The 18,638-nt window shown below is 38.6% G+C and overlaps 1 protein-coding gene and 1 pseudogene across 1 annotated transcript in view; both read right to left on the reverse strand.

Moving 5' to 3' along the window:
* Positions 1–18,638, reverse strand: part of LOC105288587 (fibrocystin-like) — a 301,050-nt gene that overhangs the window by 269,916 nt on the left and 12,496 nt on the right. Inside the window, exon 3 of the mRNA XM_023527696.1 lies at positions 9,238–9,450. Within this exon, the coding sequence (XP_023383464.1) occupies positions 9,238–9,450 (213 nt within the window). The remainder of the gene's footprint in view (positions 1–9,237; positions 9,451–18,638) is intronic.
* On the reverse strand, positions 7,733–7,851 carry LOC111736225 (annotated as a pseudogene).

An 18,638-nucleotide genomic window follows, 5' to 3' on the forward strand; every position in this document is an offset into this window, starting at 1 on the left:
TCTGCCTTCATAAGGAGAGAGCTTGATTGCAAATGAAGCCATTTCTTTGTCTTCTTATTGAAAGCAACAAAAGAACAAATAAGACAAACAAACACATGAAAATTCATAGACACAGATAACGGTATGGTGGTTACCAGAGGGAAAGGAGGTAGGAGAGAGGCAGAAGTGGGTAAAGAAGGTCAAATGTGTGGTGACAGAAGGAGATTTGACTTAGGGTGATGAACACACAATGCAATATACAAATGATATATTATTACATTGTATACTTGAAACCTATATAATTTTATTAACCAATGTCACCCTAATAAACTTAATAAAATTAAAAAATAAAGGAAAACAAAGCCAAGCCAGGGGAAAGTAGAACCAAGAGTTGCATAGAAACGAAGTCCTAATGACTTCATTGGAGCACTTGCACTCAATTGTGCCGAAAGTTTTCATTTATGTGAGGCAACATATGCCCTTATTTTTTGTTTGAATTGAGTTTTCTGTCACTCGCAACTAAAAAAGATCTAATGAATGCTAACACTTTCAGGTATATATAGAAACTTAAAGTATCTTACAATGTGTTTCTAAGTAGGGTTCCTGCTGTACTTGGATTATTGAATAGTTAGAACTCATTTCTAATTAGCAGTATACATTTACACATAAACACCTCAAAATCCTAAAGACCTTAAAAACAGTATGTTCACCTTTAACGTGTGTAAACAATTTCATGAAGTATGTTTTATACTCTTCATCTAAGAAACTCTTTCTTACAGGTTGTTCCAAGGTCACTCTTGTCCAGATTAAGTAATTACAAATTCTAATTTATCTCAGTTAAAAATCAGTGAGATTTTACCAGATATGTTTCTGCCATTGTTCATAGAAGAGTTGTATTTTAGACTTTTTTAAAGCATTATTAGAAGAGAGAAAATGTCCACTTTACTTTTTGTTGGTAGTGTTGGATATATTTGGAGGGACATGTAGTTAAAGACTGATTCTCTTCTGCTCTGATTCGAGAACCATTCACCCAGTCACTTGTCATCCTACCATGCTGAAGCTTCCGAATACACTAGAACCACGTTCACGAGTGTTAACTTGACTGCTCGATTATAATCTGCCACAATATGCCAGCTGACCGGAAACCCAATGCTGTACTGAAATTTGTTTAAGATTATAGAAAGCAATGAATAGGTTTTGAATTTTCCCAACCTTTCTTTCTCCATTTCTCTCCACAATTTGATCTTACTTCCTTCCCACTCGTAAATCAAAATAAAACAAAACACAGCAAAACACACACAAACAAAAGAAAAGAAAAAAATCAACAGTTGCTCTCTCTTTCATTTGCTTCACATGTGAAAGTATCCCTTTAGCATACACTTTCACATGTGTAGCAAATTGGTAAGCAGGACCTCTCCTTCCCCCAAACCAACAAAGAGGAAGGACCCAAGCAGGGGACAAAGGGATGATTAGCACCCCACATTGTAAGTGAGTCATGAACAGTTAGGAGGAGACATTTCCTTGAGCTTATTCAAAAAGAGCTAATCTAACTCTGCCATCGGTGCCATCCCTGGATAGACTCTACCACAGGCTATATGAACAACAGAGAGGAAATTCAAAGGAATTCTCAGAAATGTGGGTGAATCATTAGCCTAGGTGACCCAGCCATGGCCTTTTTCTCTCCTTCCTATACAGGGAAATCTGAGGGTACTTCTCTCTACCTGAACAAAGAAAAAGGGCTTCAGAAGTACCACTCACAGAGTTGCCTACAAGAAAGGGAGACGCTTCTTTCTCCCAGGTCAGATGTCTGCATATATAAGATATTTGCTAGGCTGCCCATGCCTACCTGAGAAGGAGCAAGGAGAATTAGAGAGAAAGCAGGGCAGAAAAAGGGTTTATGAGTACAACATTTTGGGCATGAAAAGATTTGTACATTTCCTCTGGATCAAGTAGATTCTAGGGAAGGCAGCTTGGCCTGAGCTAATCTCCTAGTACTCTGCTCAAAATGGGACCTAAGGTAGAAGCTAAGGGGACTGCAAACCCAGATGGATCTTCCACACTGGGAAATGGGGAAGGTCTCCTACGGGGCTCCAACGATGTCACGCAGGAATCTTCGAAGAGAGAATCGACAGTCAGCCAGTATTATCCAGAGAGGCAGCAACCCCCAGCAGAGGATACAACTGCACAGTTCAATAAAAAGCTGTTGACCTTCTTGCCTCAACTCTTCTACCTGCCCCAACACTGAGAGAATATAAAATAAAAAGATGGGAGGAAGAGTGAAGGAATGGCATTGCCTCTGCCATTGCCGGTGCCTCTGGATGGAGTCTTGATGATGAGTTTTAAACTGGATGAATTAGGACTGGCCTTTTTTATATCTAACATAGACTGCAAAGCTATGATGCCTAAAGTGTTGCTAAAGGACAGGGGGAAAATGCTCCATCAGAATATGGATTAAGATTGTCATTAGAAAGAGCAAGAGAAGGAAAGAACTGAGATGAACTACAAAAATAGCCAGAAAACAATTAACAAAATAGCAATAACTACATACCTATCAACAGTTATTCTAAATATAAATGAACTAAATTCTCTAATCAAAAGACAGAGAGGGGCTGAAAGGATTTTTTTTTTAAATGATGCGTCTATTTGCAGCCTAAAGAGACTGACTTTAAATGTAAGGACATGATGACTGAACAGAATGGGAAGGAAAAAGATATTCCAGGCACATGGAAACCAAAAGAAAGCTGGAATAGTTATACTTAGACAAAATAGACTTTTTACAAAAATATACTGCAATAAGAGACAAATATGGATATTACATAATGATAAAAGGCTCAATCCAATAAGAAGATATTACATTAGTAAATATTTTGCAACCAACATAGGAAAACCTAAATCTATGAAGCAAATATTAATGAATGTAATGGGAAAAATAGACAGCAATTACAATAATAGTAGAGACTGTAATATGAAAAAAAAGTGATTAGAGAAAATTAAGTCTGTTCTGAGTCGGATTTCTGTCTAGAAGGTTCGAGTCTCTCAAACATCCCTAAAAATGTACCTCTTCCATTTGCATAGCCCTATAACCGATTCACAAACCACACCAGCTCAAGTTTTCCATAAAATTCCAAGGAATATTTTATTGTGAAAAATACTATAATGAGGAAATGCAAGATTCCTGAAAACGAAGAAGAAAAATTATAGCATATATTAGAAACTTAGATGCTATAAGATCCTGGGACAATAAAATTTTAAACTTTGGTTAACATTGAGAGGGAATGTCCAATCAAAGCAAAAGTTTTCGACCATTCTTTCTTTTGATAAACAGCTCTCAAAACAAACACTCATCACACATATACACAAGCACACCACAGCTCCATCCTGGTCAAGGTGAAGTTGCATCTTTTCACAGGGACTTGTCTCCCTGGCCTGAAAGTTTGGTAAAGTGACTGGAGCTGGAACAATCACAGTCCCCTATCTCCCTAAACACCGTGTATAGTCCTAAGCCTGATAGGTAAATCAACCTGGACTTTGTGAGGCTTTTCCTGGTTATTTTTGGAACTAATGATAGAATACAGAGTTCTGTTTTTTGATAGTGGAAAACCAAAGTCCATGTGAAACCAGAAAATTCAGTGGCCATGTGGAAGAAGCCACGTGAAGCCAATGCATACAGAAGAGACCCAGAGGTAAGCGACTGAGAGTAAGTCCTGATGGTATTTGGAACCCTGGAGGAGTTATGCCCAAAGCCAGTTGCCTTCCTGCCCATCCTGCAGTTTGAGCAAGATCTACAAGTATTTTGTTTTGCCTAAGTTTGTTTGTATTGGGTTCTGATCCCTTTAAAACTAAATGATTTAAGAGAAGTAAAGCCACATCTAAAAATGTCATGCCACAGCTATGGTTTATATTTCAGCCTGAAGGAGTGAGAGGCAGAAGGAAAGGAAGACTCATAGTCTAGAAAAAAATAGAGAAAGGGCAGAGGCAAGAAGAGATGTTATGGATATAGAGGAGACAGGACTGGAAATGATTGATCAGGTGACAAAAGAGCCGAGATCTGGAAATATATCGTCGGATACAGAGGCACTGTTATAAGACGAAAATGGGCTCTGGAAATTTTCATCCCACATCAAAGAAGAGATGATAGGAAATGTCCCCAAGCTCCATCACTCTTGGGGAAATAAGGAATCACACAAAGAGAGACATTGAACTCTTCACTGCATCTTACACACTGCAGTTGAAAAAAATGAACTAGGAGAGCTGTTTTTAATCACTATTTTAACAATGGAACTCTTTCTTCTAATAAAATATTATATTGAATGCAAATACAGAGTAGAGATAAAATCAATAAATTGATTACTTGAGCAATTTAAACCTTTACTGCTTGATCTTCAAATACTTCATTGTTTGTAGAATCCCTGAAACTTCCCTGGAAACATCTGAATTTTGTGGAGCACAGCATGGAAACCACTGACCAGGAACACTCTCGTGCACATGGGAATACCCTACTCCACGCACATGACACTGTGCTTCAAGACAGCCTGGTACTCTTTGGCAACTATAATAATGGTGCCTGTGTACAGTACTTATAAAAAGCATGAAATCTAAATATAGGTAGTTATTACTTTTAGAAGGAAAACAAACCAATTTAAACTTACTTCTTTAGACTACTTTTTTCTTATATATTCCTACCAAATTCTTATGTTCATAACAATTCCTCCAACATACTGCCACAAACTAGCGTTTCTCAGAAACTTCCATTTATATTTATTGCCTATATCTTGTAATTTCTTGAAAAGGACAAAGACAGAAGTCCGTTCAAGGCCAAAAGCCTGCTTTTTCTACTAAGAAAGTGTCAGCCAAATTTCTCAGAGAGGAACTAGAAATGAAGTGAGAGACATTGATAAATTTCCCTGCTGAACAATCAATAAAAGCCCCACCATTCTGTTCAGACTCCCACTGTGGAAGCAAGGGCCGTAATTACATTGTCAAAAATTCAAGTTGCCCAGGCTGACAGCAACCCCCTTGAAAAGTGACATGTGATTGGCACTCGGTTTGGGGTGGTGAACCCGGATTGGCAGACAGAGTGGAGAAAGCAAAAGGCAAGAGTGAAATTTCGTTATTGACTACAACCACCCAACCCCAGATTGCCCCTCTGGAGGGATCCTACAACCCTTTAGTCATATTAACTATCGAAGTGAGCAGCTGACAGATCTTACCATCTGAATTCCACCAGAGATTCAGAACATGCCTTGCCCCAATTTACTCCCAAATCCAGAGAAAAAGAAAGAGAAAGAGAAAGACAGCACAGCCTGTGGGTGTGTGTTCATGCAGGGAAGGGGGGGTTGGGTGTGTGCATGTGTGAGTGTATGTTAATGCATGAGAATTTTTCTACATTAAAAGAAAAACATTAAACGTGCTTTCAACTCTATCTTTCCTCATGACAACTAAACTGCAAAGCCTGTTTGCTTAGCGATTTTAATCTATGATAAAAATCAGCAATAGCAGAAGGGTTACAGGGGGCAGCAGCGAAGAGTGATATGGGAGGGAGAAGGTGAGGAAAGCTATATTATGACATGCAGACCCATTTGTGTGATTCTCTATGACCTGAGCTGGAGTTAAATTAGTGTCTATCACTCAGTCCTCTTACTACTGCACTACTGAATAAAATGCCTGCAAAAGGCATCATTTGCTGGGCAGCGTTCTCCTTCTGGCTGGGTGCATGAAAATGATTTTCAAGAAGACTTTATTGAGCCATGCCCAGAAATGGTGATTATTCACTACTGAGAAGCAACTATACTATGAGAGATTAAAATCAAAAGGCGTTCACTAGATGGCAGGAACAGAACAGAAGGTGCCTGGGAATGTTGCTACCTCATGATCGCTAAAGTTAAACTCTCTCTTGCTCTGATGAGAAGAGGTAGACAAGAAAATTAATAAAGAAAAAGAAAATGAGATGATTGGCACCGGGTATTCAGTGCTTTAGGAGGAAAAAAAAAGAATATAATCTAAATAGCCATAACTAACACTATTTGAGTGTTACCGCGTACCAACTACTTTGGAGCAGTTCACAAGTAGTAAGTCTATGAGGTGGATATTGTGTTCTCCTGGTTTTATAGAGATTAATTTGTCCAAGGTCCTAGTTGATAAGCTACAGAACTGCACTGATTTGTGATTCCAAAACTATTAACCACTAAAAACAGTATTTCTCCAATTATAGTCAGTGGGCTACCTAAATCAAATCACATGAGGGTCCCATTGAAATGCACATTCCTAGGTCTACCTAAGGCCCACCAAGTCAGACTCTGGAGGTGAGGCCCAGAAAGATGCATCGTAAAAATCTCCTTGAGAAAAGTCTTCTAAACATTAAAGTTGGTAAATCTCCTCACTACATCATCTTGGAAGCTGAGTGAAAACTGGGTCATTAGGGGCTTTCTGGGCACAAAGCAGTGAATCAAGTTGCTCACTGTTTTGCATACTTGACAGCAGAAGAAAATTAGTTTTTCCCTAAAGCCCCAGTGTCACCAGACCCACCTCTGGCCTTGAGAAGAGGCCAGTGAAATTATGTAACGATTTTAACCATGATATACCACCATGCCTGAGGGGTAATCAGTTTGAGACCTCAGGTGGTGAGGGAGTGAGGTGAAGAGGGAGGATTGATGAGCCTCAGGCTGTTTCTGGGTTCTCTGACAGAGACAGAAGAAGGGGGTCCCTTTCATCCAGTGGCTAAGCTCTTTTTCATCTATTTTTTCCAAATGAGTGAAATGCAGCAGTATCATGTCAGAGAGGAAAATAGCTTGATTTTACCTGTGTTCAATGTACAAGCTCTGTGATTAAGAAGAGATCCTCATCACTCTTGTATTGGTAGGGCCTTGGAGAAATGGGGAAAACAGTTGTTGATGACAGCCTAACTCTGGGAATACAGGGAAGGAGAGGAGGAGGAGGAGAAAGAAGGAGAAAGAGATGGGGAGGGATATTGGTAAAGGAGAAACGGGAGGAGAAAAGATGAAAATAAGGAGAGCAGAGAGAGAAGAGGTATTGGCACTCTCAATATCCAGTAACATCACAGGGCTAAAGTAGCAAAATTTCTTTTCAATCTTCAAAATTCTCAAAACATGTTAAAAGCATGCACTTTGCTATGATTGCCCTGTATCAATTGTAAGCAATGATGTTTGGGATTTTTTAACTTTATCCCTCTTTAATCACAGGTTTAACAACATGGGGTACATTTAAAATATAGGCATAAAAAGGTATAATTATGAACTCTTTCAATGACCCTAATAGATCATGAGAATGAAAGTTTTTGCTCTTCATTTGAATTTCGATTTCTAGCAAGAGTTTTGCCATCTGCATCATATAGGACAGTGACTCTCAAATCAGAGGGTATCTATGAAAGATCTGGGGTCCTTCGGATGGTCTAGGTACTGGTAGAAATAGTGATATGTGCCCTCTTGTTCTCCAGCTATGTTTTTCAGTGATAAACAGCAAAACATTGGGTTAGTGGCCTAAATAGCTGTTGGACTAAAGCAAACATTTGAAGACTGTGGCTGATGTGTAAACAGAAAACCCTTGTAGATCCTGGGCTATAAGATTAATGTAAGTGCTTGCCGATGAAGATAGAAAAAAATAGTCCTCCTTAGAAATAGAAAATAAGAATATTGTAGGTATTTTTTTTTTTTTTTTTAGATGAGGCAACCCTTGGTTGACCTCACAGAATTGCAAGGACCTTGTTGGTTTACAATCATTATTTTTTTATTTGTTATGCCTACAGTACCTGATCTTCCTAGGTGGTCTCACATCCAAGTACTAACCAGGCCCAACCCTGTTTAGCTTCCAAGATCAGATGGGGTCGGGATTGTTCAGGGTAGCATGGCCGTAGACTATTGTAGGTATTCTGAATTTCTCTCCAGATAGTTTTTTAAACCTTATAAAATTTACCCCCAGTGCCTAGTACCCTGGCTAGTCCCTAGACAACACTTACTAAATACTTAACAAAAAGATCTTACTTCCTCTCAAAGGAAGCCAAAAGAGGCAAAGAGTGATTTATAGTAGACAATGATTGAGGCCCAGAGTTTGTAATAGACAGAGCCTTGATGGAACAAAATGGATTCCTCAGCATAGCTATATGCCCATGTCTAGAAATATTATTCTTATGCCAATATACTATTGTTATGCCAATATAAAAAATTCAATGTAGACGAGATCATGTTTTCTGGAGATTGGGCCACTATCTAAAGATCATATTTTTGATTTGCTTTTGGCTCATGTTGTATAACCGAAAATATACAAGTATCCACTAAAATATACTTAAAGCACATCATTTTATACTTACATTTTCTAGTGATATTAAAATTTTTCCTGGCACAATTAGTAATTCTTGATTCTTGAAGGAAATAAAAATGTCTATTTTTCAAGTTGGATGAAATGATCAGAAAGCAAATAAAATTGGAGCAGAAACACACTATCACCTAATCTCTGTTTTTTCCCAGAAATCCATAAACACCCAGCCCTTCTGAAGCAGAAATCTAAGAGGAAATGTAATCGAACCTTTTTCACAGGAGGGGAACATAGATACAACAACAAAATGAAGTTGTCTCGATTTGGTTTGCAATGCCATCAGTGTATACAGCCATCAGAATATGCTAAGTAATTATATCAGTTGTTTTTTACTACATTATGCTGCAATTACAAACACAAATCTGTTTGTGGCTTATGACAACCAAGGTTTATTCCTCACTCACACACATCAGCTGCAGCAGTACATAAGCTGCAGCTATGCCCTGGTTGTCATTATTCAGGTTCCCGGGCTGAGGAAGCTGCTCCCACCTGGGACAGGCTGTTCTCAGAGAGAAAAGGGCAAAATGGGCAAAGCATTGCAATGGCTCTTAAAACTTCTACCTGCCTTGCAGTGAGTACATCATTTCCACTTGCATTCCATTGACCAAAACAAGTTTATAGTTAGGCCCACTTTCAGTTTTGAAACTCTCCAGGTTTACTCTTAGAAGGCATTGAAAGCCACCTGAAAGTGGAAAGAAATATATAAACCTCTTACAGGAAAGGGAGCAAACAACCGAGAGCTATGGTGTACTCTGCCACAGGAATCATAACCATTAATAATTCTCATTTAAGGAAATAGTGCCCATACTCTAATTAACTTTGTTGCCTCAGCAACTGACAGACAAAGATTTTTAAATGTCCTTATTTCCCCACTGCACATTGGCTAGTTACAGCCCTACCTTATCTCTTCTGGTCAGTTGCCTCACTCACCATGCAAGGAAAGAGTTCCATTTCTCACAGCCAGGAACTTGACACCATATGGATAAAAGGGGGTAGAGTGGTAACTTCCATAGAGTGTGATCTCAGCTTTGCCTTGGAAGGGCTTGTCTTCGGATCCAATCTGGAGTTCTCCACCATCAGAAACAAGGATAGAGTGTGCCCTGAGCTCGATAGGTCCTGAATCCATGAAAATCAGCTTGCCTCCTAATGACCAAAATGAAGATTATCAGTCCCTGGAAGGATGAGCCTCACCTCATTCTGACGGTTCCAATGTGTGATAAAATCCTCTTTGTTTATGTACTTCTGCTGGAATATAGGCTTATTTTGTCTTTCTCTCTCTTCTAGAAGCATAACAGAGTAAATCAGACACCCAGGAGCAGAAGCTCTATATTACCGAGACAGCTTAGGTTTGTTATCACTATTCACTGCTGCTTTATTTATACTATTTTTAATGATGATAACCTAAATGTCTAGCAACTTAAGACTAGTTAAATAAGTCATGAGGTTACTCTTGTTACCTTTTAGCAGCAGATTAAAGCAGTATATAAAAATTAAGTTTAAAAAAACTGGGAAACAAGTGAACAGAAAATAGGAATAGAAGAAAATGTGTCGAAATTACGATGGTAAGAATTAAGGTAAAAGAAAGTGTTATTCAGGCTACCATCATGACATTTGTAGTGTTTTGCTGACCAACATCCATTGTACTTTTGATAATAGACTCTAACATCATTAAGGAATTGCTCTGGTCCATTGAATAGCATTGAGAAGGACTGTGAGTCTTAGTGTCTTATCCTACTATAGCCTGAGTCACATACCCAGTCTTCAAAAGGAAATCTAAAGCAAAAGAAAAGAAAACACTGGAAATGCTTACATGTCAGTAATTCTAGTGCTGGTACCTTGATGCACCTAAAAAGAGTTCCTGTTTCCGAGACTTCCCCCGCCCCACCAAGCCCCTCCTAAAAGCCCTGATTGCTATCACATCTATACCTAATTTTCCACTTCCCAGCAGTTCTATAAGCTACTCGATACTTTCCTAATATATTTTCTTTCTTTCTTTATTCGTTATTTGTTGTGATTCTTAATCCTCTTCCCCGCTTTTCTGCCAAAAACCCATCCCCTCCCTCTGGCAACTATTAGTTTACTCTCTGAATCTATGAGTTTCTTTCATTTTGTTTGTTCATTTGTTTTTTAGATTCCACATATAAGTGAAATCGCATAGTATTTGCCTTTTTTAAAGGAAGTTGGTGTCTGTTATTTGCAATCAAATAACTTTAACTGATATAGACACTATATTGCTTTAATATTTGCATTTTCTATAACAAGAATATTATTTTATAATAAAATTATTTTATATTGTGAGAATAAATATTTAATATGTTAAAACATTTTTTATTTTATGCTCTTCTTTAAAAGGAATCAAAATATTTATATTTTATGCAGAATTTTCTCAATATTGCCAAAATAATTAAAGCATCCTATGTATATAAATACTTTAACCTCAATAAGGTATTAAATCTACCTCCCTCCTATAAGTGGTTTACAAAAGCACTAGACTAGATTCTTCTACCTTGTAACGAAGTGATCAGAGTCATGACTTTATATTGGAAACACCAGGGTCCTATTTTCTAAACCTGAAAGTAACTTCCCATCTCACTCTGAATAAAAGTCAAAGTCTTTACATTGGTCAACAAAAAGCCCCTCATGATTTGCAGCCCCACCTCCAGTATCCCTGCGACATCATCTTCTACAAGTCATTTTTTCACTCCTCTGCCCCAAATACTCTGGCCTGCCTGTTAGTTCTCAAACAGGCTCAGAGCCCATGCATGCGTTCTTCCTTTACCTGGAGCATTCTTCTGTCAGATATCCATGTGGCTCACTCCCCTCTTGTTTCTATTCAAATGTCAGCATCTCACAGAGGCCTTCTTCTCCAATCTCTATAAAGTAGCGTGTCCTGGTTCTTTACCCAGATATATTTTTCTCTTCATAAAACTTAATATCAAATATATATATTTACATGTCTGTTGTCTGTCCTCCCCCAACTAGAATGCATGCTTCATAAGGATTCCTTTCTGCTTTATTCACTTCTATAGTCTCAGTGTCTAGAACAGTGACTGATAGATAATTGGCACTTAATATATAATTGTTGAGTAAATGATTATATCTGGTTTAAGTACCTAAATTTATTTCCTTGTGGACACACACACATATACACACTCATTCCCATTTTCTCTAAAAGGATGTTATTATACTTAATTTATAAGTCCCTATTTGTTTCAGTGAGCTAACAGTAGCCAAAAGATGTGGAAAGGGCAGGTGTCAGAAATGGCTCAAAAGGCAGATCCTGCTATAATCATGAGGTCTTGCTGAGGAGCATTTAAGAACAGAGACTCTTCATCTCCTAAATTCAGTCCTAAATACAATGTGCCAAATTATTGAGTTGGACTGTTGTTTTCCAGAAATCACAACCTGAAGTACTTAAATATGTACCGGGGGAATTAAAGGGAGAGCAGAATAAAGCTATGGTGCCTTCGGTCATTTTTCTTTACGCCCCATATAATGCAGAGATAGTGATCAATTAATATTTGACCCAATAGTCAAATGTGAAGGCCCCTTCTTCCTCCTGCTGTCTAACATTTCTCTTCAGCTTTCCTTGGCCCTTTTCACCAAGACTTCTAGCCTTCAATACTAAAGCCCAAGCCAATTCTACCAGTAACTGTCACAGAATGTTTTCTTGGGCTTAACCTCTTAAAGAGCTCTTTCCTTTCAGCCACAATTTAGAACACACCCCATTGTGTATCCAATTTCTCTGCCTGTAAAATGTACATGGTAAAAGTTCTTCCCTCAGAGAATTATGGTGATATTTCTTGAAATCGTGCATGTAGGTCCCTGATCTCAGCTCAGACAACTATTAGACACTAATGCAACGGTGCCTGTCGCTATCATCACATCCATCTTCATTTCCCCCATTATTGCCATTACTGCTCTATTTCTACAGTTGCTCCGTCACTTTAACACTTCTAGACCACATCCTTCCAACATCTCACTGTTGCTGGCACCACACTGCTTACTAGACTTCTAAAGGACCTTGTGAAAATTTTGACTTTATTTTTCCTTCCATTGTCATTATAATGATAAGAATAATCATTAGAAATGCAATAATGATAATGAATCTTGCTGTGAACAAGAGAGAAAAAACATGACCTGTGCTACAGGTCACAGTCTTGTGTTTACTAAAACTTTTTTCACTCACAGACACATGTGATTAATGTTCCAATTAATTACCTTAAACTGGTGGACCATAGATTTGCATGGCAGGACTCCATTGTAGTCAGGAAATCTGAACTGACCTTGATGAGCCAGTGGTGGAGGTAGGGTATGAAATCGAGGTTCCTGTCCTGACTCTGCTACTGGCTTCTTAATAACCCTCAGTAAGTCTCATAAAACTGCTGGGCATCAGATTACTCAATTCTCTAATCTGTCCTATTCAGTGCCTCTAAGGATAGTCCCTTTTCTCATTGGTGAAATGAAGAGTAGAGTCTTGCGTTCACTAAGGCTCCTGCTAGCTCTGGAACATCTAGCATCTACATATTTAAAAATGCAGTAAGATGTGCATATGACACTGACAGAAACATGGAACTCATGTTTTTCTGACACCACTGATGCCGCAGTGAATATTTTTTTGAATTTTGCTTGAGAAAGATACTGCATGCATAGTCAGTTCAAATAAGACTTCGGTGGGGAAATAAAAAAAGAGAGTTAACACTTATTATGCACCTATCATGCACCAAAATACTTATATTTGTCATCTGAAATGACCTCCAAAACAAAATTAAGAGGTTGATATCACCCTCTGTATTTCACAAAGCAGAGATTGGGCTGCAAAAGGCTAATTCCTCTTTTAGTGCAGAACAGGCAAAGGAAGCATTAGAATCCAGAACCACCTAACGGAAAAACTCAGATCTTATCCAATTCCACAAACCCTCCCAGGAAGCTTTTTTATTAATTAGGTTTGTTATCATAGTTACACTTTAAGGAAAAACATGTGTTAACCTAAGTTAATTTGCCTATGGCTTGTTTACATACGATTTATTTTAATTTTGTTAATATAGATATACCTTGCCTTATTCCAAAACGGATTTGAAACAGATTACAAGGATTAGTAGGTAAATATATAAACATAGACTTTGTCCCTCGTATCACCAAGCAAAATATTAAATACACTGATACAAATTGATAGAAATTTTAAAATGTCATTTACTGACAAGAACTAATAATCACACTAATGAAGAGAAAAAGCTCAGTCCAAAGAAAATGAATAATTTGTGATGGCAACAGTACTATAAACAGGACTAATTAATTAATATAATCATTATTCTCTGCTAAAAAGCAGAGAAAATCAGTGGCAAATATAAGAAAACTGAGGTAAATTAAGAGACTTTGATAAGGAATTCAGCTATTTTTTATTAAAATAACTATGTGATTAAAGCTTCTTGGTGTGAAAGAATGTAAAATTTATACTTAATCTAACTCTGTGACAAGGCCCTAAGTATATTATCCTCACACCTTATTAGCTTAAAACAAATACACAGTGGACTGCTTTAAAGAATAGATACTTGATATGGGAGGGCAGTAGGAGGACTTTACTTCTACATTTTATAGAGCTCAACCCCATTTCTGAAAGCCAAAATAAAGAGCAGGGCTGAAATCAGCCTTTGACTGTGACCCTTAAATTGTTTGTTATGATTGTTCATGAAAACTGAGTATGTCCCACAGTGACCTTGGGTAATTTTATAAAAATCAATCAACCATCATTATTGTTACTTCCCCTCTAAAATAAATAAATGAACACAACTTTTTACATCTAATCATTTCTTTCCATTAAGCATGTCTTTTGTTTCTTTTAAAGGGAAGTAAAATAGACTTTTAGCAGCTAGCTTAATGCTTGCAAAGTACATCAAAACCTGCTTTGTCTAACCCTACAATTAGCCGTCCTCTGTAATAACCACAAAAGGATTTGTTGTGTGCGTTTTTTTTTTTTTTCAGAAAAACAAATACACAGTTTTAGCTATTTTCTCCCTTGCAGAAAAATTTAGAATATAAATGTTGCCATACAATAAGACTCTTTAAAAGAGACGGCTATACTTTCTATCTTTAATTCTTTCCCTCCAGTCTCTTGAAACCTCCCCAGTTTGGGGCTTGCCTGATACTCCACCAAAACTGGTCCTGTCAAGGTCACAAAAGGCAACCACACTACTGAATCCAAAGCTCAATGCTCAGTACTCATCTTTCCTGAGTGGCCAGAAGCATCAGACACAGCTGGTCATGCCTTCTTTCTCGAAACCCTTCCCCTCACTTGCACAGCACTGTGCCCTCCTGGCTTCCGTCCTACCTCCCAAGCTTCCCCTCCAGGCTCCTCTACCTGATTTCTCTTCATTGTCCCAACCACTGACACTTGGAGTGTCCCGTGACTGTCCCTGGACCACTTTTCCTATCATTCTATGAACACTGCCTTGATTGTCTCATCTTGTCTTAAGGTTTTAAATATCATTATATGCTAATTGCTGCTGACTCCCAAATTTATAGCTTCAAAGCCCATCTATGCCTTCAGTTCAAGACTCATATAACCAACTGCCTATTCAACATCTCTTAGATGTCTCATAAGCTTCTCAACTTAGCATATCCAAAAAATAAACTCCTCATCTTGTCCCATAGGTCTGCTCACAGTCCTTACCAGCTTCATAAATGGCAATTCCATGCTTCCAATTGTTCAGTTTGAAAACTCTAGAATCAACTTTCCCTCCCTCTCACACCACAACCAACCTTTCAGGAAACTTTGAGCATTCTTTCTTCAAAATATCCCCTAATTCAATCACTTCTCAGCACTTCCACCTTTATCTCTTGGGTCTGAGTCACTCTCACCTTATCCCTGGATTATTAAAACAGCCTCCTAATTCAGCTCCCTGCTTCTGCCTTTGGCCCTACCCCAGGGTCTGCTCTCAAAACAGCACCCAATATGATTTTTATTTTGTACAAACCTTATCACGTCACTTCTCCCCTTCAGAGTCTCCAGTGGCTCCCACCACACTCAGACTCAAAGCCTACCAAACCCCACACGGCCGATCCTCCCTGGCCCATTCTCCCCCTACTCTCCCCTGGCTCGCTGGCACCCAATCCTCCTGCTGCACTGACTTCTTGCTCTCCCTGCCTCATAGTCTTTGCCCTCACTGTGTGTAAATCCCTGCAACCAACACTAAATTTCCCCTCCACGCTGCTCATAAAATCTACAACAAAAAAATATATATCATTTGCTTACTCGACTATAATAAAACTTCATTCACAGCTGTAGACCCTTTGCCTAGAACAGTGCCTGGCATATGGGGAACTTGGTAAATGCTCACTAAATCCTCATTTAATAGGAGTTGAAGTTACAGAAGTGAATGAGGTCTCCCCAGGAGAACATGTAGAGTGAGAACAGAAGAGAGATGAGGGGGACACACTGTCAAATATTAATATTAAAGACTAGAATAAGGAAAGGAAGTGGCAAGATTCTTGAGAGTGGGTCAAAAAATTAGGTGAACTAGGAAAGGAATCTGAAGGTTGTACAGACAAAGGCTGCAGGAAGAACTTTAAGAACTGTGAAGGTGGTAGATGAAGATGGCAAAACCTTAATGTCACTTTTAGGAGGCTCATAGGAGAAAGGGTGCAGAGCAAGTGTGTGCTTCATTAAGACACAAATGCCAGATGATAAAATGAACCCAGGAAGAGCCACTCCAGTTTTAAGCAAAGGGAAAGCCAGGGGTGAATGCAGGCAAGAGCCAGAAAGGCATTTGAGAACCCCAATTAATTAGATCAAACTATATCCCAAACTACATAATTCATTTGCTTAATGCTTGAGCTACCTGCTTTTAGACGTAAATTATCCAATTTACTTATCTATATCGATTAACCTCCATTTAGTTCCTGAATAGTTCCTTAAAAAGTTTAACAGACTCTATCTGGTTACCTTCCCAGTCATTAAATAGTCAAATAGATAGCAAATCCTGTAGAATTCCCTTTCCCTGGAGAATTATACATGACCATCCATTCAGGGTGGACAGATCCTCCTCTGCCTGTATGAGAAGAGCAGGCTGAGTGATCTGGGCACAGTTGCAATACACTGCTGTATTCTACTGCACTGTGCTGCTATGGAGGTGAACATCAGGAGGAGATGAGGAAGAGGGTAGAAGACTAGCATTTAGGGAAGGCAGCCACAGCCTGAAGCCTGCATTGTAATGGGGATGCACACAGCTTCCTTTGTTGGCAAGATCCGGATTAGACTTGTGCCTGATCCACTGGAGCAGAGCCTGGAAGCCTTCGAGGTGGGCTTGTCCCCGGCCAGAGAGGCGGAAAATCAATTTGGCTGGCAAACGAGAGCCCCCAAGAGCTTCGTGCACGCTCCATAATCCTATCCACTAGCAGCTCAGGAAATAGATGCCTGAGCCCTCACATATTCATGGGAGATGTGAGGCATAAATCAGGCTTTAAGGATTGGGGGCAAAGGGAATGGACTCTCTGGCTGGCTACTAATTAATCAAGCACAGAACACCTAAACCTAACAACCTGGGAGCAAGTCACACACACATGGGCATGGGCTGCTGTTGCTGCTTTTCCTAATTTTTTTTTCATTTCAATTAAAAAAGATATCGAATGAAATTTCCCCCTTTAGCTGATGCTGCTTATGCATCCCCCTGTTCTTCCTTTAATTAAAAAACATGCTTATTGCAATACTTGCCAGAATCACTTTAACGGTATTTTAATTGTAATGTCTCTGCCTGATTAAAAAAAGAAAATATGAACTAGAAAGTGTTTGCAAAAATGTTCTCAGAATGCAGGAAAAGAATCACACACCTCCCCAGAATGGATGCCACATACTAATTCCTTAATTAGTCTGGTATTATAGTCAAATGGGCACCGTAGAGGGAAAAATGTATCTGAAATAAAACCACCGACTCAGAGCCACAAACAATAGCAGTTGGAAGAAATGTTTTCATCAGCTCAGATTTCACTGGCAGGAGAGAGAACCGCAGCTAACTAAAAACGTCATACTCAGGACAGGCCCATTCAATGTCTCCAGCCAAATTTCCACTGTTCTTTGCACAGGGTGGCATAGCCTTTGGGAAAAGAATAGCTGGACCAGGTTAATTGGCTTCCAGTCCTGATAATTCTGCATGGTTCCCTTATTGTTTTAGGCTAATAGTTCTCAAACTTGAGCATGAATCTAAATCACCTCAAGATCTTAAAACATAGACTGGTGAGCTTCACTCCCAGAGAACTTTGCTGTGGGGCCCAAAATTTTGTATTTTTAGCAAGTTCCCAGGTGATGCTGATGCTAATGGTGGGGACCACACTCTGAGAAGCACTGCTCTAGGTAGATTAGGTATCCGTAGTCTTGTGAAGTTTGCCATCATCTAAGGGGTGGAGAAACACAAGGCTGGAATGATCGATTAACTCACTTTATCATGCAACCAACCTTTACTGTTGTTTTCCAGCCCTTCTGCTATGTGCCAAAACAAAAACATAAAAAATGCAGTTTCCACTTCCAGAAGGTCAGGTAAATAGAAATGCCCTGGTTTTAGTGAATTGGCCAAACTTACAGATACTGAGAAAAACGATAAAGAAGATAAAGGTTATGACTTAGCTAGCCCTTTACTTTTTCTATAATACATAAAACTCAGTAAGTTAACCTTCTAAATAAATTAACACTATATTAATTACAAAGTGTAAACATTTTGGAAGAGAAACAACATAGAAATACTTAAAAGAATTCAAACACTGGGATAGAAATAAATGCCTTTGTCTTTGTGACTACTGTTATCAATTACCAATTGACTAAACTTTGATTTTCTTTCTACCTCCAGAAAACCATTACTTTCCTTTTACCAACCAAGCTTCTGCCATTTAAGTGCTAAAGGCCCTCAGCTGTTCCATGGATTTCTAGAAAATCACTAAAGACTTCAAAAGAAAACTAGTATTATGTAAGGAGAAGCATAAAAGACAAAACAAAAAAATACTACCAACAACAAAATTTTGTCTGTATCGGTCAAGTAAAAATTTCCCCAGGTACCTAGTTTCTCATTCATTCAAATAATCTCCTTCCTTCTCTTTATCAAAGTTCAATTAGCATTGACCCAATCACATTTTGGCCAGCCCTGCAATTCGGTACACTTCCCTGAGCAATCTGTGTATTTGAAAGGCTCCAGATACAATTATTCTCTGAATATTGTAAACATGATTTTGCTAATAGCATACTAGTTTTAGAAATGAAAGATAACAGTTGTTTCCTCATAGTATTTATTTATTTTAAAAAAGGTAGGAGAATGCCTCCTACCTTTCTTGGCCCCCCAGAATATTAT

The sequence above is a fragment of the Pteropus vampyrus genome, unplaced genomic scaffold (genome assembly GCF_000151845.1).
Source record: "Pteropus vampyrus isolate Shadow unplaced genomic scaffold, Pvam_2.0 Scaffold18, whole genome shotgun sequence".
In the NCBI taxonomy this organism is placed as follows: Eukaryota; Metazoa; Chordata; class Mammalia; order Chiroptera; family Pteropodidae; genus Pteropus; species Pteropus vampyrus.